This window comes from Orbicella franksi, chromosome 5 (assembly GCF_964199315.1).
Source record: "Orbicella franksi chromosome 5, jaOrbFran1.1, whole genome shotgun sequence".
Taxonomy (NCBI): Eukaryota; Metazoa; Cnidaria; class Anthozoa; order Scleractinia; family Merulinidae; genus Orbicella; species Orbicella franksi.
In genome coordinates, this window is record NC_138149.1 from 9263249 (window position 1) to 9280426 (window position 17178).

The following is a 17178-nucleotide window of genomic DNA, read 5'->3' on the forward strand; positions in this document are numbered from 1 at the left end:
AGTTTCCCTTGAAAAGTTGAAAACTCCATTACAGTAATTCTTCGCCTCCTTGCGAAGAAAGAAGATCTTGTTTGAGTTTATAGTCGGTGTCGACGTGTCGTTCAGGTTTGTTTAGCTGGTTGAAAATGGTATTAAGATCGGGAGAAACCGGTGATCGATTTCTTACATTTCTGCTTTTATCCAGCGTTACTAACTCTGAGACTACATCATCGCTAGAACTTCATAAATTTACATCCTAAAAGCCTAGTTCCTCGAATATTTATGTTGCGAGGCACTTGAAAGATCCTGTCGGCTGGAAACCATGGAGCGGTTGAATTTAGTTATTTTATGTATGATTATTATCAACAGGTATTTGGTTCCCTGGCCATGGAAAAGAAAAACCTAAGTTTACACTAAATCCAGAATGCCTGTAGAGGACAAACGGGATAAGGGTCAGACATCTGCAGTGTACAGGTACATAAAAATAAATTTGCTTTGCAGCCAGCATTGTGAAATATAATTTTAGGTGACTTATATCTTCGATTTCGCGGACTAGGCTTCCCAACCGCATCGATCGATCAGCGTTCCCGCAAACTGCGGGGTTAGTTTTGCAACCTGATTTTCCCATGTCGACTCTGTCACGACGTTGTATTTTTATTTTTGGGAGTAAACTATCTTGTGTTGAGATCTCTGAAGGACAGAAAATATCATCCATGTATATAAGACAATGCCTTAAGTATACAACTTATTTTGTCCGAGGCTGACCCCTTAAAGAACGTGCCGGTTTGAGTGCGACATTTTGTTTGGGTTTATCATTGGAATAAATTCTTCGTTTTAATCAGAAAAACCAGTTTGAGGTATGATTTTAAAAATTGTTTCGCTATTCAATCGTAGCTGAAGCTATAAAACCTGCCAAACGATTGAACTTGATGCATATTAACCAAAATGTATGCGTAAGTATGTATTGAGTATCAACACGAGAAGTTAGTTATTTTTGTCATAAACATAACTAAGTGATCACTAATCATATCGATCGGACTGGCCCGATACAAAGTGTTTTACTTATCTTTGTGACTGAAATTCAAATCAAGATTATTTTGACAGTATAATTATTTTTGCTAGAATTCTTGTCATTCAGGCAACTTGAGCTTACATTGCGAAAATTAATTAATCGTAGCATTTATATTTTATATGAAAGCATTGCTGTTTATGACGCTTTCGGTATCGAAGCATTGAATTTTTTTAGTGCTAACCGATTTGTTACTCTATGTACTCACTTAGGGTTAGACTATTACAAACTTGCCAACGAGATTTCGGGAATAATTATTTTGCATCACGGAAATTTAAAGATGTAAATAGATGAGTTCTTTATACCTTATTTATGAAATTTGAAGGTACAAAAGTGTACTAGAAATTTATTATACGATCACCAAACACTGCAGTGGGTTATATGGAGCAACTTACCTCACATGTGTAATATTTGTGATTCATTCATTTCCATCAGTCTTGATGGAAACTGAAAAAAAAATTCCGTCAAACTGACGCGTTTTCCCAGTGACACCTAAATAGACAGGAGTCTTCAATATAGCAGAATGTTTTATGTATTCACTTAAGTTTATTAGAATCTGTTGGACCAGGAAACCAACATGTAGGACTTCCTTAGCTGGATTGTCATTTCAGATCACCAGGAAGTCCTACTACTTCTGTTATATAGTCACACAATGTACAGAGTACTTCCCAATTTCATTTTATTATCAGAAAATGGGGTTTGGGGGGGGGGGGGGGGCAGAGACAGAGACAGAGACAGAGAATTAAACTTACATGTAAGAAATTCTGCTTTGGCTTTTGATAGTCGTCATGAAAATTCAGAGCAAATAATATTTTTAAAGTTAAGTTTGCAATGCAGTATGTTTATTTCTGGTGTTGCCGTTTATCTCCCAAGTTTGAATCAGTTTACATATATTTGTACCTCACAAAAGGTTGCAAAAATTCCCACTTATTTGAGACAGAAATGTTATGCACACCTGGAAACTTTGTTTAGGACAAAATTTTCCTTACAGTTTCTTTAACGTAATTTATACTTGTAAATATGTTAAATAAAACATTATCACCCTTGCCTGTGGATCATTCCCATATCCAGTCTAATGTGTGATACTGAACATTTGTCATACATTATCTTGGACAAATACCTTTCTCATGTGTTTCCTGGATAAAGCAATGAGATAAACTTACTAGCTATAGTTAGAAAATATAAGCAACCCTTTTAAATGGGAAACAATTGTTTTAATACTCCAGATACTCAATATAGAGTAAAACATTTCATGCTACATGGCTACATGGGGCTGTGCTTTAGAAGTGCCTGGGTGCCACAGGCAACTAACTTTTATTTGACTTTGGGCGACTGGAAAAACTCATATTTTTCATCTAAGCTTAAATGCTGGGCACCCAGGATTTCATGGTTCAAGGAATCTTTGGGTTTTCAAATTTTTCTTAGATCACAGCCTTGTAAGTAGTCCCACGTTATCAATGTCTGGCCGAACAGAGTTGCAAGTATGTACAGTATGTTTTGTCTTGCATCTAGTTGGAACCCTATTTGGTCTGGACCAAATTTTCATGTATACACTGTAGGCCACCTCACAGTGCACTGTGAGATGGTTAAATTTTTTCATCATTTGGTCACCCAATGCAAGTCAATCACACAATGACTTTTTTTGCAACTTGCATGCACATTTGGATAAACTGTCAAGGCCGCTGAGTGTAAGTTCTTTATGCAAGTTCAAATTACATCAACTTGCTCAACCATTTAGCCAGACCTTTGCAGCACAGAATTTTGCTTAGTTTTTCAAACCAGGTGATAAAGCAGTCACTTAAGTGTTGTTTTACCATATCAGGTTTGTCATGCACAAAGAATTCTATCATTTCAAAGAATTCAAGTTTGATATGAGCTGTTGCTTCTTACAGGGACAATGAAGAAAAAGACTTATCTAGATTGTTAGACCTGCTGAACACTCCAGCCAGCAAACAACAGGTATTATTTTGTAAACATGCAAAGTTAACATAATTCTATGAAGAGTTTTGCCTCTCTAAGCGATAAAGTGACATTTTTTGCTGGTTTGTAATAACATGTACATGTATAATGAACTAGTACTTGTACATACATTTTATGAGTCGGGTTTCTATAGTCTTTACACTAAATGGGTTCGATAATATCTTTTAGCTTCCATCCATCTCATGGATACCAGATGAAAACCAGAACACGACATCCAATCCATGGGCTGCTCAAACAAATGGTGTATTGCCGCATCAACACCAGTCAACAGAAGCTCTGGCTTTGGAGAAGTTCAGGTAAGAAACATTCTTATGTAGTACAATGTGTATAGTGAAAGCCTGTCACCCTTGAATGAATACTGGGAGCTTTATAATGTAGAGGGTGTGTTTCTTTGGGATGACCTGGATTAGTCAGCATCTGTGATCTATGATCTATGATCTATGAGCAAAGGTCATGTTGATCATCAGGGGTTTTCATCAGCGTTTTCACCAGGAAGGCAACTGGTTTTCACAGGCAGGCAAAACTTTTTTAACTGAGTTTCTTTATAAGACTTTCCTATAGATCGTCAAACCAGGTGGGCAAAACTATCCTATCAGCTGGTAATTTTGCCCAGTGCCCAGCTCTTAGTGAAACTCCTGAACCAAGGTGCATTAAAAGAAACTGATGAATCCTCAACAGTGCAGATTCATTGGTTCCTTTGATTCATTGTTAATTCAAGTGACCTTGGATCATTGATCCTGATCTGGACCATCCCAAAGAAATTTTCCTAAAAATCTAGCTTGTGATCTAAACCCTGGCAAGTAATTGAGTAGAAACAGTTAAAAATATGTTTTATTAGCTTCATTGTAAACATTATTATTGTTTGTATTGTTATTTATGTGTAGGACTGTTTATTGTACATAACAAACTGTTTGCCTATTTTCCTTTGCCAACAGCTCAAGGTATCAAGGAGTCAGGAATTTCAGCTCACATACCTACCACACTTATTTTAACCAGGTTGGTTAATGGGAACGGTAACTGTTGTAAAAATAACATTCTGCAAACACCTTTGCAATGTAATGTTGGTACTCATTGATTCTACATGTTAAGTTTTATTCATTTACTGTAGTTGTGTTTGCTTTGAATTTTTTTTTAATACCAATTTGGTTTTAGTTGTTTTCCAGCTGTGTTTGAGATTAGGATAATATATATGAGACAAAAGGAAACAAAAATCAAACTAACTTGGAAACTTTTAAACCCAAATCAAGTGTGTATGAATTAAGTTGTAGATTAATTACTCTACATGTACATGAATGCATTTTTAAAATATCATTCCTTTTTTTTTTTTAGATTTTCACAGCCCTTGTAAAGCAAAGAGTCTGTTACCTGTGAGTATCATCCAATGCATACAGATTACATTTGTATAGATCTATGCACAAGGGCCGTACAGGAGAATATCGGCCCTACCTGTAGGTGTTGACAGTATGGATCAAGCCTAGCAAAGTCTGTAAGGAAAAAAAAAGTGGCCAATATTGTCTTGGTACAGTTCACACCATGGATGTTTGGTGAATAAGAAACTTACAATGTACATTATATGGCAGGATTTATTATTTAAAAGGATTTGAAGAAGATTAACTTGGTCTAATACTTACAAAATATTTGACTGGCATTTATTAGCGCATTCTTGTTCAGGGTTGTAGCTAAGAAAATACAATATAGTCTCCTGGTTAAGATTTCATTGAGCCGGTCACCATTTTTTGTGAGAGACGTGGAACAAAATTTTCATCCCCAATCTTTTGCGATGCCTTGAATGCAGGGCTACCAAGCTTGGCTTTTACAAGATGGTGGACACAGTAGACGGAAAGGGAACATGCTAAACAAGTGCTCAAAACAATATTTTATTTTAATTACTTTAGTCATTTTTGTGGCACTGATACTCAAGGTAGTCAGAAATTTATTCCAAACTTTTCATTTAGACAGATCAATATGGTTGAGATATTGAATGATTGTATATGTGTAACCTAAAAACCGTTTACTGTGTTTTACCGCGTGATAGCCCGCCAAAATCCAGCCGGCTATCGCCTCTTTCTCAGCAAGCAAAATAGTCAGTGCTTAGCGACAACCCTGCTTGTTGATGTATTTTATGTATTGGGCCAGCCCTCTTAACTGTCTTAAACATTACAGCATGCTAGGTAATGGTAATATTTCTAAAAAACAGGATTAAAGCAGGATTAATTGTACTAAAAATTAAATCATCCAGAAATTACATGTATACCTTTTCCAAGCAAATCAACTGGCCTGTAAAGAAATCGTTTAATTTACATGTAATTATAGTAATTTTAAGTCCTAGACTCAAAGGGTAAATTTAGTATTTGTCTTTCCCAAAGGAAATTAACAGAAATGCATGATGGTGTAGAATGTATTTGAGATCTTTTTTTTTTTGGTTTCTAGAGAATGGATTGAAAGAGTTCCTCCAGAGAATATCCTCCGTGTGCTAATATGCCTCAGAATGTTAATGAGAGACCATGTTTTTCAGGTACAGTCAGGGCGACCAGTTTGAAATTCTGCATGTTGTTCACCCACAGAGCCTCGGGCAATATGGTTCACTTACATGTACATGTACACTGGAGCAGAAATGATTACTGCAAGAAGCACTTGTACATGATGTTATACTATATTAATAAATAGTGACCAATTTTGGGGGATTGTCTACCGACAACTTTTTGCTCACTAAAAAGAGGGTGATGATCAAATAAATGTAATACATGTATGGTGTTACTTACTTAGCTCTAGACAAGAATGGTATTAGACATGATTGAAGTAATTTCTGTTGTTTGACTGTTTGAATTGTTGAATTCATAAATCTATCTCCTTGTCAAACTATAGGTTGAGTTTTTTAATCTTGGTGGAGTTAAAGTTCTGTCAGAGGTAAGAGCAATATACAGGCCTATTATCTCGCCCACTGTTGGTGCATGTATGAGCTACACAGTAGTGGTTACACTAGTGGTTAGTGTCCTGGACCCTGTGTCAAGTGATAAGGCTTCAAACCCTGGGACCCGTTTCTTGAAAGCCCCGGAAACTTTTCAGGCCCACAAAGCCATTTTTAGTTAATTGGTATTTAAAGACAGAGGGGTCTGTATGCCTGAAACTTCTTGTATGAAGGGAACCTCTGTTCATATTAAGAATTTGTGCATAAAACAGCTCTGTAGTCATAAGTTTGGAGATTTTGCTACGGCTTTTCGGGTGAAAAAATGTTTCAGGACCTTCGAGAAACGGGTCCCTGGTCAGGATCATTGTGTTGTGTTCTTGGGCAAGACACTTTACTCTCACAGTCCATCTCTCCACCCAGAAGAGAGTAGAAATACATCATACCCCTAGTCTAAGAAACTGTGAATGAAATCTGTTCTCATGGGTCTCTGGGCTTGAACACAGGCTTTCCCACCTACTTTCTAGGTAAAATATAATTATTGCAAATGAGCAGTTTGTCAGTCGGTTACTAGGTTGCTTGTTCATCCATAAACATTTAGGAATTGTTCAGGAGGGAAAAAAAAGTGGCTGCCAAAGACATGAACTAGCCCCAGTGTTGAAGGCTGGATAACGATATCCACTGGATAAATTGCTATCCACTGGATAAGTTGTAACAAAGCGATCCATGCTATCCACTGGATAGCGATTTATCTGGTTGATAGTGTTATCCACCTTTCAAACAACCCAGGCCTGATCTCTTGCATTTGGGGCCAGGATCATTGTATTGTGTTTTTGGACTAGGAACTTTACTCTCACAGTGCCTCTCTCCACCCAGGTGTATAAATGGGTACCAGTGAATATATTAATGGTGCAGGGTGGGGTAGCCGTGAGATGCATCTCATCCAAGGGGGAGTAGAAATACATCATCACCATTATATGTACAAGTAATCTCTTCATGCTACAGAAACCAGAGATAAACTCTGTTCTGATGGGCTACCATGCTTGAACACAGGTCTTACACAGTATTACATTGTACCAACTTTAAAATTTAAAATTGCATTATACACTGATACCTAGACTAAAAGCATGAGATGAAGTTCATGTAGTTTTGAGTATAACAACCAAACTTGTACAATGTAATTAATGAATCTGTAAATAACGATAATTACCATTTTATTATCAAGCCTTACATTCTCTTCTACAATAGTCTACGTGGCTACTGAAGGTTGTGATGTACGTAGTGCAAGTAATTTCAACTCTCTGTCAGCTTACATGTAATGAGATGTTTTGTATTCAACAGCGGTTACAGCTACTGACAGAAAGTTACCTTGAGAATGGAGAAGAGCCATTTACTGTTGACATTTTGAAAGAAATGACAAGTAAATACCTTGCTTATTGTGTTTTTGAAACAAGTTGTGGTACTAAACATTTCAAGATTTATGTACAATGTTGAGCGCAACAACATTGTAGACTCTAGAAAAAGCATGGCAAAATCAGTTGCTTTCTCCAACAGTAAAGCCGCCTATACATTCACCTCACAGCAATGAACTGTACATTGTAGAAAACCTATAGAGTGTAGTAGATGTGAAAGGCATGCTTTACTTGTGACGCACTCATTATTGTAATGTCACAGTCACACCTTTATATTTGTTATTCTCATCCTCAGATATTTGTCAGAAACTGTCTGCAGATGTCAAACAGCGAGAGTGGCTGGTAGCATGTTGTACACACAAAGTATGTGAGAATGGCACCCAAGTTGCTGATGCACTACTTGCACTAAATTCTATGACAGAAGTCATAATTATTGTATCTGACAATTAAGACTGTTATCATTTATTTGATAATTAGCCTCGCAAAAGTTTATAACTGTGTCTTTCAGTGACTTAAGATGTTGAATTATGAATTTCGTTGTCAATCATTGTTTCAACAAAAACTAACCTAACCCTGAAAAATTAAGATCAAACAAAAGGGATTGAAACCAGCCATTTACAAGCCACAGATGTGGCATTTTGAACAAGTTGAAGTGGACTTTAGAGACATCTGCTGAGATAATTGACAGCAGTGTGAAATGCAAACATACCCCCTCCCTTGAACTCCTACGTGTAAACGTACATGTAAACAAGGGCCCAGGGTGCTAAAATGAATCATCGCAATGGTTAAAGAGGTGCAGCTGACTTCACAACATATATCACTCATTGAAAACAACGTGTTGTCTGTCTTAGGAGTCTCTATGGAGTCCAAAAACTTAAGATGTTTAGATGTTTAATATGTTAACCAAAATTCTTGAAAGAATTTTTGTCTCTCAGTACAACTTACAGTAATTGGCAAAGACACAAAGACAAGGGAATCAATCAGATTAATTTGTGGATTTGCAGTAGACCACTGACAACAAGTACACTTATGTACTTATAAAATGTACCAAATTATTTTAAAACCTGGCCTCATATGAAAATTATACATGTGCACGCTAACTTTTGTCATGTTAATGTTTTCTCTGCCAGGCTCTTGTTCTCCTCTTGTCTGCCAGCGATGTTATGGTACTTCATTGTTCCCTGTATGCCTTGATTGGTTTGGCTCAAAGGTCAGCTGTATGTAACATGTCTTATTGAAGCCATTAAATTACATAGCTGATTATGTTTACTTACGTGGAGGCACAGTGGCCTCGGGGTTAGTGTGCTCTACTCTGGATCAAGTGGCCTGGGTTTGAGCTCTGTTTGGAGACATTATGTTTTGTTGATGGACTAGTATCCCATCCAGGGGGGAGTAGAAATATTCCTAGCTACTTGGCTTGTATGCAGACGTTATCTTTTTTATGTCTACTTACATACAGTGTAGTTAAAACCAGCGAAAAAAAGTACACCATCTCTTGTTTCTTTTTCAAAACAGTGAAAGACCACGAGCCTTGATTGGTGAATTGAACTGCACTGAGATACTGTTACGAATATTGCAGGAATATGATGTGCTTTCCAAAACGTAAGTAATGAGAAGAAAGGTGTATACTGTTATGAAAAGCTGCATGTACAAATAAGATATCCCTCACATTGTGCTTGACTCTTTCCAGAAGTGTTTTCAAAGTGCTGCCAGTACAGTGTACAGTAGGTTCTTGTAGTCACTATCACGGTTGTCCTCTAGATTTTATTTTCATCTAGGTTGGACTGTGGTTGTTTTGAGAACATCTTGGCGGTGATGGACAAAACACTGACCCCTAGCCCATGGACTACCCTAATGGACTACCCAAATGGACTACCTTAAAATGGACCACCCCTAAAAAATACTATTTCAGATGAGTGGTATGTTAAGAGCTGCAATTACATACTTACATTGCACAGAGGATTTGTCCAAGTGTACTGTTTGAAAATTGGTGCATACTCCAGTAACAAAGGAGGAGGAAGCTTCGATAGATTACCATATACTGAGTCTCGCAAAACCACAAAAATTTCCACATAATTATAGTCCAGGCCAGCCAAGAATACTACTGCTTCCACTCCACTCTGAATTTTTGTAGCGTAGTCACTGGAATTTCTTGCTGTCTCATAGCTTTATCATCATTCCCATTTCTATTTCATTTTGATACACTCAGGAAAAAGCAAGAAGACTAGATGCTTCTGTGCCATAATTTTCGGCACAAAACAAGCAAAACAAATCACGAGTAACATCCTAAAGATCATTTCATCTGTTCGAGAAAGACCGAGCTACTGAATCACATGGGAGAAAGATTGAGTTGTCCACAGCATGTTTGATTTGATTTGAGTCGATCTATGCTTTTTGTGTACAGTGGTCATTTTATTCAGTATAGTTATTCAAAATGGCAGCTGAAGGCGATGCAGAATGAAAAGAAAAGCATCCTCCGTGCAGTGTAAGTATATAATCGCAGCTTCTTAACATACCTCTGATCTGAAAAAGTATTTTTTTAGGGGTGGCCCATTTTAGGGTAGTCCATTTGGGTAGTCCATTTGGGTAGTCCATTTGGGTAGTCCATTTGGGTAGTCCATTAGAGTAGTCCATGGACTAGGGTTCTGTGTTTTGTCCATCACCCATCTTGGCTTTTTGATAGAATGTTTGTGTTGCTTCACACCTGTAACAAACTTGTTACTTTGTGGGTGAACAGCAAGAGCACACCACGCATACTAGTTAATAGATGTTTTTGGGTCATGTTCCCTTATGGCAGCCCTGAGTAGTCATGCACCTGACCTATTCCAGTATCGTCAGTATCTAATTTGTGCATTGTGTTGAACTAGTTTGGCAGCTGGATTGCTCAGGATATTGTGTGCTGATAGCAGTATTAGAGAACAGGTGAAGGTCTTTGATGGAATTCCCATTTGTTTGAGGTGAGCATTACAAACTGTAAACTTTGGTCCCACAAACTTAATAAAAACTTAGTAATGACTCAAATACTTCAGCTTTATCTCATTTTTCCTCGTAATCAAATTGAATGTACCTCACTAGTACAGTGAAGCCTGCTCACAGTGGCTTTTACATACTTCTTTCTGATTCAAATAATGGTCCACATGTGATTTTAGTTTCTGCTGAACTCAAAGACTGCTTGTGTGTTTTTCTTTCAGCTTACTGCATTGTGACAATCTCAAGCTTTTGTGGAATGTGGTGAGTTTTAATTCTCTCAAGGTTTTCCATTCTTGGAGATAAATGTAGTTATCACAACTGTAAACAATCCCTTTGCCTCTTGCCTTCAATCTCTTTGATGTCTACCGTTGTTTGAGAAGGAAAATCTGGCAGTATGACATACAGTCAGGTTTATCAAGGTTTTTCTTGGAGACAAATGTAGTTACCACAACTGTGAACAATTCCATTGCCTCTTTCCTTCAATCTCTTTGATGTCTACCATTGTTTGAGAAGGAAAATCTGGCAGTATGACTTACAGTCATGTTTCCTTTAGTTTAAATTATTAACACTGACATTAATTTTGCTACGCAAGAACGTGTACATTATGTGCCTGTAATTTTTATAATGTGCATGTTAGTGAATGCTGCTGTTTTTACTTTGTGTTTAATCCAGGTGTGGATAATTGTACAACTGGCAGAAGATGCTGACTCTAGTAATGACATCAGAGTTCTTGGTGGAATCCCCCTTTTGCTGGCTCTCCTACAGTAAGCAACTTCAAATCATGTTTTTGCGAGATATTTTATAACCTTTCTTTGCTTCACACCAGGTCTTTAGCCAGATGGGTGTCCAGGCGTCCTGTGGACCGCCACTTATGAAAGAAAATCATTTTATTTTTCATATGTTGTCTTTTAAATTGTTCATTTGAGCAGGCCCTATAGCACATTTTGGACTCCCACTTTTCACATCCTGGCAAAAAGCCTGCTCCACACAACAAGTTTGACATAGTGAACATTTCATCTTTTAGCATACTTGTAATTGCCTGCATTGTTGACCTTCTCACTGTAACAGCATACATGTACCTTTCATTCTGTAGGGATCGCAAACCAAGCAGTGATACGTTATATCTGGGTACTGACACAGGTTCAAAAGCATCCATCAATGCTGAGGTACATCTCAATGACTGTTTTAATTTCTGTGTAAATACCAATATTGCAACACATTCCTGATTGTATTTTACATGTAATGGATGTTGCTTTCTTGGTGGTTTGGTTATTTATTAATTTATTTATTTCAGCAGACAGAAGTTGAGCTTGGAGAAGAGACAATGCCATTAAAAATTGGTGAGTCAAAACTTGTGCTAAAACGAATAACAAACAGTATTGTTTGTTATACATTTAAATGGTGTCATGTATACCTTGTACAGTATGTGTGACTGTGCATTTAGAAGGCGCAAGCAGCAAACTTAGGGAAATAAGAGAGCAGGAAGGGATATTGTACATGTATATCGCAAGGAGGAAAATGTGAAATTTTAAAGGATTGAGGAGACATGTTTCCCTCCTTGGGAGGCCTTCTGTAAGGCCTAATGTAGAGTGTAGATGGAATAGCTCTGTCACAAACTCACAATATTGTTTGTCTATGACACTAACTGCTTTTTTTTTTTTAATTAAAGTGCCTATGAAGTAAAAAATAATTGCTGCTTATTTGAAAAGCTTTTCAAAGTAAAGAAGAATGGCATTTCCCTTTTTGGAATGTCTTTTTTCGTTTTAGAGATTTACGTTTTTGTATTATGCAAATGAGGAAAGTGATGACGTCATAGGTGGTTCCACTTGAACAGTAAAACACTGAATCAAGAATATCTCTAGAAATATTGGAGCAGTGTTCTTCAAACTTGGCACCACAAATGTACATCACTAAAGGAACAGAATGATACCTTCTGTGTGGTTGCCATGGCAACACTTTTGGTTCCAGTCTCTTTCTGTGAAAAACCAAATATGCCAATTTGCAACCCTTTGGAAAGAGACAGAGGGTCTTGCTCGGAACACACATGATTCCCATATTGTCTTAACTCTCCCCACTAGATTGTTGGGAGTGGATGATCCTTGTTTAAGATAAAATCTGGTGATGTTAGTTTTAATAAAAACAGGACCAGCAGCATAACTATTGTCATGGCGATGGCACGACCAGTGTCATTTTGTTTCTTTTGCGATGTACATTTCTGGTGCCAAGTTTAAAGAACACTGCTTTAATATTTCTAGAGATATTCTTGATTGAGTGCTGAACTGTTTTAGTGGAACCACCTATGACGTCATCACTTATAATACAAAAACGTGAATATCTCTAAAACGAAAAAAGATATTCCAAAAAGGAAAACGCCATTCTTCTTTACTTTGAAAAGCCTGTCAAATCAGCAGCAATTATTTTTTACTTCATAGGCACTTTAAATCTATAACCTGCAGAATTATGCAATGCAACAAGTGTTTTTAGATTTTAAAGCCCAAATATAGTTGAAGCTTTAGACAATGTATTTTACGCACATGAGGAACACAAGCTACAAGTCAGAGTGTCTTGCAACAAATTCGACCCTACATGTAAAGTACCCACTTCATATCTCTCCAAGGAAAACATAGTTTACAGGCAAAATAAGAACTGGTGTTAGTCACATCTACATTAGAGCTATAATGTATTTTGCTTAATTAACATGGTAATTTGTGTTCAGCTGTGTGCTCTGCTCTGACTGAACTTGTCGTCAATGACACTAACGGACAACAAATTGTGCAGGTTGGTGCATTGTAATTTTGTTTATTAGTAACAACAACAACATTTATTTGCACTCTTTCTTATTGTGCAAGGTCTAATCTAATCAGGTCAGGTCTAACCAGTTAAGGGTTTTTTCTTTTAATTTATCCCTAGTCAATGTTGCCTTACATTTTGAACTTTCAGTTTATAATTGTCTCTTACCACGATTATTCCTTTCCTTTGTTTTCAGTCCAATGGTATTTATTTGCTTGGTTTGTTGATTCTTCCACAAGAATCGTCATCTTCTGATGAAGCTTCCACCGTTGAGCATCTGCAGGTAGATTGGTAATTTCCATGTATTTATATCACGCAACACTTCATGTCACGCAATGGAAGTTAGTTTATAACAGTAGCGATGCTAATGAAAGCTTAACTAAATTTCTATACAATTACAAATGTCACGCAATGATTGTTAGCCATGTCAATAAACTAGCCTAAGTTGACAAGTGCTTGTTTTTTTGTTTTTTGTTGTTGTTTTTTTTACCTAAGTTGACTCGTGTATTTTATGCTTTCCTTATCAGAAAAGTGCCTTCAGGGCTTTGAGGTTAGTATCTCTCTTTCTTTTCCACTCATTTAAGACCTTTAGTGCCGAACTAAGTTTGGCCACTATACTGACAAAATCTAACCGCTTTGAAGAACTTTACACGTTGTCAGAAACATAAGAGGCCTGGTTGAGTTGATATTAATTTTATACCTTTTCATGATTATAAACGAATGAACTTACCTACCTTTGCGGGAAATTTTTCTCACGTTTTCACTATCGCGACATTTTTGTAGAAAATCGTATAATGTAGTTAAAATTAACAAAGGCTATTATGTTGTTTTCCCGCCAAAATAACAAGAATTCACTCACGCGCTCTGCAACGTTTTCCCGCCAAAATGAAATCATTATCATTGAAATCATCAATGAAATCATTAGCGACTTGTCATAGGTACTACATATACCCGGGATGTCCAGTGTAATTGTTTTGTTTTGTTTTTTTGCAGGTTCCTTTTCAGTATGGAACGGAATCGCCAACTCTTCAAGAGGTGAGATGTTTGCCGTTTTATGATTCAACTTGAATGAAAATTATGGTAGATTACATGAGGTACTTAGTGTTCGAGAGTGTAAGACTGAGCCCGCGGTTCAAGTCGACTGTTTCAGTGTTCCTCCAACCTCCTCAGAGAACATACAGCGATACAGTATTTACTAAACAATTCTCCATACGGTGACTACATCGAATGTGTGAAGACTGGTGATGGGAATCTCTATGTTGACAACAGTTTGTCTTTGATTGGCAGATTGTTTCCTCCCGAACTGTTCGAGATGTTTATTGATGTCGGGCATTACGTCAGGGAGTTGAACGCTTACAAGCCTCTGGTTGACAAGATTTCCACTCTAACGGTAATTATCAAAGGGGTATTGGCACGCTGAATGCTATGCTTATTCAGTGATGAAGAATCGTATTTACATAAACTCAACAGAGACGATTTCTAGACATTGAAGATCTCTTTCTTATACAGGTTGATCGAAGCCGGCTAACAGAAATTTGTCGTGTCGTGTTTCAATCTCGCCTAATGTTGTTTGATTCCTGCGAGGTTCTGTGGGAGGTTATTAATGATAATATGTTTTTTCAATCATCAGTAACCCTGTTAGCGGCAACGAACCCCCTCTCCCAATCAATCAATCAATCAATCAATCAATCAATCAATCCCCCTCCCCCCTTTTCCCCATTTTTTTCTTTTTTTCCACTTGCCATTGTTCACGCTGTTTTTTAGCAAACTGAACGCCTGGAACAGATTAGAGACCAGTTTGTATTGTCACAGAATGATGAATCAGTTTCCAATCACGCGTTCCCAGGGTCTATGTTCTTCCCGACCCCCAGGAACGAGGCTGACCAACCAGGCAGTGTTCTTACAATTGTTAATGTTGGCCATTGCCAATGCTTTGAGGAAAGGAAACTAAATAATGTAAGCTTACTTCCCCCGTACTTTTGTTCCCACAAGGAGGAGGATATCTCAGTGATAAAGAACAACATTTTAGCAACTAATCAGAATAAGGCTCCTAGTCATTCCGTTGGTTCGTATGAAGTACTTGAGCTGCTTGGATCCGGTGCATTTGGGAGCGTATACAAGGTGAGTAACAAATTTATTCCTTTGCCTCGTTCTGCTGCCACAAAATAGGAGCATTTCTGCGTTACTCCGTTGAACTTCTCTTGACTCAATGGAGGAAGTTTATTGTGTTTTACATCTGTTTCTATCAGGTGGAAAGAAATGATATAGGTACACAAGCGACATTTTTTCTTCATATTGCCACGAACCGTTTCTTCGCTATAAGAAAATTCGTTTTTGGAAAGAAATGATATAGGTACACAAGCGACATTTTTTCTTCATATTGCCACGAACCGTTTCTTCGCTATAAGAAAAATCGTTTTTTCCGAGCAGCTTGTAGAATTGACTGGTTGAAATATATTTTTCTTTTGTTTTATTTTAATTTTCAGGTCAGAAAGAAGAATGCTGGACAGAGCTTTCTTGCCATGAAAGAGGTACAGGACAATCAAGCTATCTTGCATAACCTGTGTCGGAGAGAGCTCCCTCCGATTTTCCTGTCGCTTTATCGAAGTATTTACTCGGAGTTAAGTTTTATTGAAGTGAGGAAAGGATTTTAAAAAAAAAAACATAACAATGGCCGCAAAAATTATTTTGGATCAGTGTGGAATATGGTTTTGCCCGCCGATTCCACCGAACGCATAGCTAGCTGTTTGCGATGTCCCAAATTACCAGAAAATTGAAGAATGTAAGTGAGCAATGAGTTTAGGTTTAATTTTCAACCTGTTTCAGATGTCGGTCCATAATCCTGCTCTTGGAAAGACGGCCAAAGATAGAGGAAAAAGCGTTGGCGAAATTGTCAACGAAACAGCTATAATGAAAGAACAGGTGAGGATATGAAATTGTTGACGCCAGCAATAAATAGCTAGTCGCTTTGATTTTGAGGCTTTCGGCCACGATAGAGCGTTTTCACTCACGTGGCCAGCAGCCATGCAAAATTATTGGAACAAAAGAAAGTGTTTACATAAGAAAAGAGTTTAACTCCCACAGGATTAGTTTGGTACACCAACATGGCTGCCGAACACCAATATGGCTGGCTGCTGTGACGTCTGTGTAAACGCTCTATTAAACGAGAACTTAGCTAGAGTATCTCTTGCACGAGGGTTTTGTTCCATTTTCATGCGAAGATCATCATCGTGGTCAAACTAACTGAGAGTATCTGCTAGAGTTGTCAACGTATGCCAAAAAATTTTCATTCCTTCTAAGAAGGAAATGGCCCGGAAATACTCGAGTAGATGGCTTGTGTTCTCACAGTGACTTTCGATCTCCAAAACTTCCATTTATGTTTCTGTTACTCGACTAAAACACGGAACATGTATGTTTTCTTACTTAAAAACATTACTGTTTATTAGCATTTGGCATCAAATATGTCCATGTACCACAAAAGTTCAGTTTTGTTGTTTTGTCTTTGCTGTTAGTCCCGTGGTATTATTGAAAGCAATGAAAATATTTTTACTTTGCATCAATAGTTCCGTGTATCTCCTTTAATTTTTTTACGTCTATTTGCAGTTCATGGTTGCCACCTAAAGCTTTTCCTTTAGGTTGGCGCTGTTCATTTAGATTTCCTTTCTTTTCAGCTGAGACACCCAAATGTTGTCAAGTATCACAAGGCATTTCAAGAAAGTGAGTGACGTTATATTGACTTGTTTTTTACTCTCTCTGTTTGGAGCAGTTTAAGTGTCATAAAACCTAGGCTCGGTTTCCGCCACCCTCTCGAGGCGAGCTTACGTAAAACCAAAACCGAAGTAATCACTCTGGCCAATCACAAATACACCAACAATTCAGCGAACCAATCAAAACTCAAAGCAAATGCATGACAAAGCGTGGGAAGACGTGTATGTACGAGTCACGATTGGTTGTGGTTCTTCTTCTGATTGGATGACCAAGTGGCGGAAGGTTTTTGAGTCAATCGCTCAGCGTGATACTAAAATGCAAAACCAATTGAAAGCAAATGCGAATTACTTTCGACACTCAAGTAA

The 17178-nt window shown here is 37.5% G+C and overlaps 1 protein-coding gene across 8 annotated transcripts in view; it reads left to right on the top strand.

The window, feature by feature from the left end:
- The window catches only part of LOC145488416 (serine/threonine-protein kinase Nek10-like), a 35524-nt gene that overhangs the window by 3278 nt on the left and 15068 nt on the right, over positions 1 to 17178 (top strand). For 6 of the 8 annotated variants that reach the window (XM_081467278.1, XM_081467274.1, XM_081467273.1 and 3 more), the window contains exons 2-26: positions 349 to 453; positions 2941 to 3007; positions 3197 to 3324; positions 3964 to 4024; positions 4358 to 4395; positions 5459 to 5543; positions 5894 to 5935; positions 7275 to 7353; positions 7641 to 7708; positions 8476 to 8555; positions 8861 to 8947; positions 10213 to 10302; positions 10537 to 10576; positions 10988 to 11079; positions 11409 to 11481; positions 11610 to 11655; positions 13032 to 13093; positions 13302 to 13388; positions 13633 to 13655; positions 14099 to 14140; positions 14393 to 14495; positions 15098 to 15226; positions 15592 to 15636; positions 15932 to 16027; positions 16777 to 16822. In XM_081467278.1, coding sequence (XP_081323404.1) covers positions 404 to 453; positions 2941 to 3007; positions 3197 to 3324; positions 3964 to 4024; positions 4358 to 4395; positions 5459 to 5543; positions 5894 to 5935; positions 7275 to 7353; positions 7641 to 7708; positions 8476 to 8555; positions 8861 to 8947; positions 10213 to 10302; positions 10537 to 10576; positions 10988 to 11079; positions 11409 to 11481; positions 11610 to 11655; positions 13032 to 13093; positions 13302 to 13388; positions 13633 to 13655; positions 14099 to 14140; positions 14393 to 14495; positions 15098 to 15226; positions 15592 to 15636; positions 15932 to 16027; positions 16777 to 16822 — 1759 coding nt within the window. In that variant the 5' untranslated portion in view covers positions 349 to 403. Of the gene's footprint in view, positions 1 to 3; positions 106 to 348; positions 454 to 2940; positions 3008 to 3196; positions 3325 to 3963; positions 4025 to 4357; positions 4396 to 5458; positions 5544 to 5893; positions 5936 to 7274; positions 7354 to 7640; positions 7709 to 8475; positions 8556 to 8860; positions 8948 to 10212; positions 10303 to 10536; positions 10577 to 10987; positions 11080 to 11408; positions 11482 to 11609; positions 11656 to 13031; positions 13094 to 13301; positions 13389 to 13632; positions 13656 to 14098; positions 14141 to 14392; positions 14496 to 15097; positions 15227 to 15591; positions 15637 to 15931; positions 16028 to 16776; positions 16823 to 17178 lie in introns of those variants that run through there. The other 2 variants (XM_081467275.1, XM_081467280.1) reach the window with 2 other exon arrangements.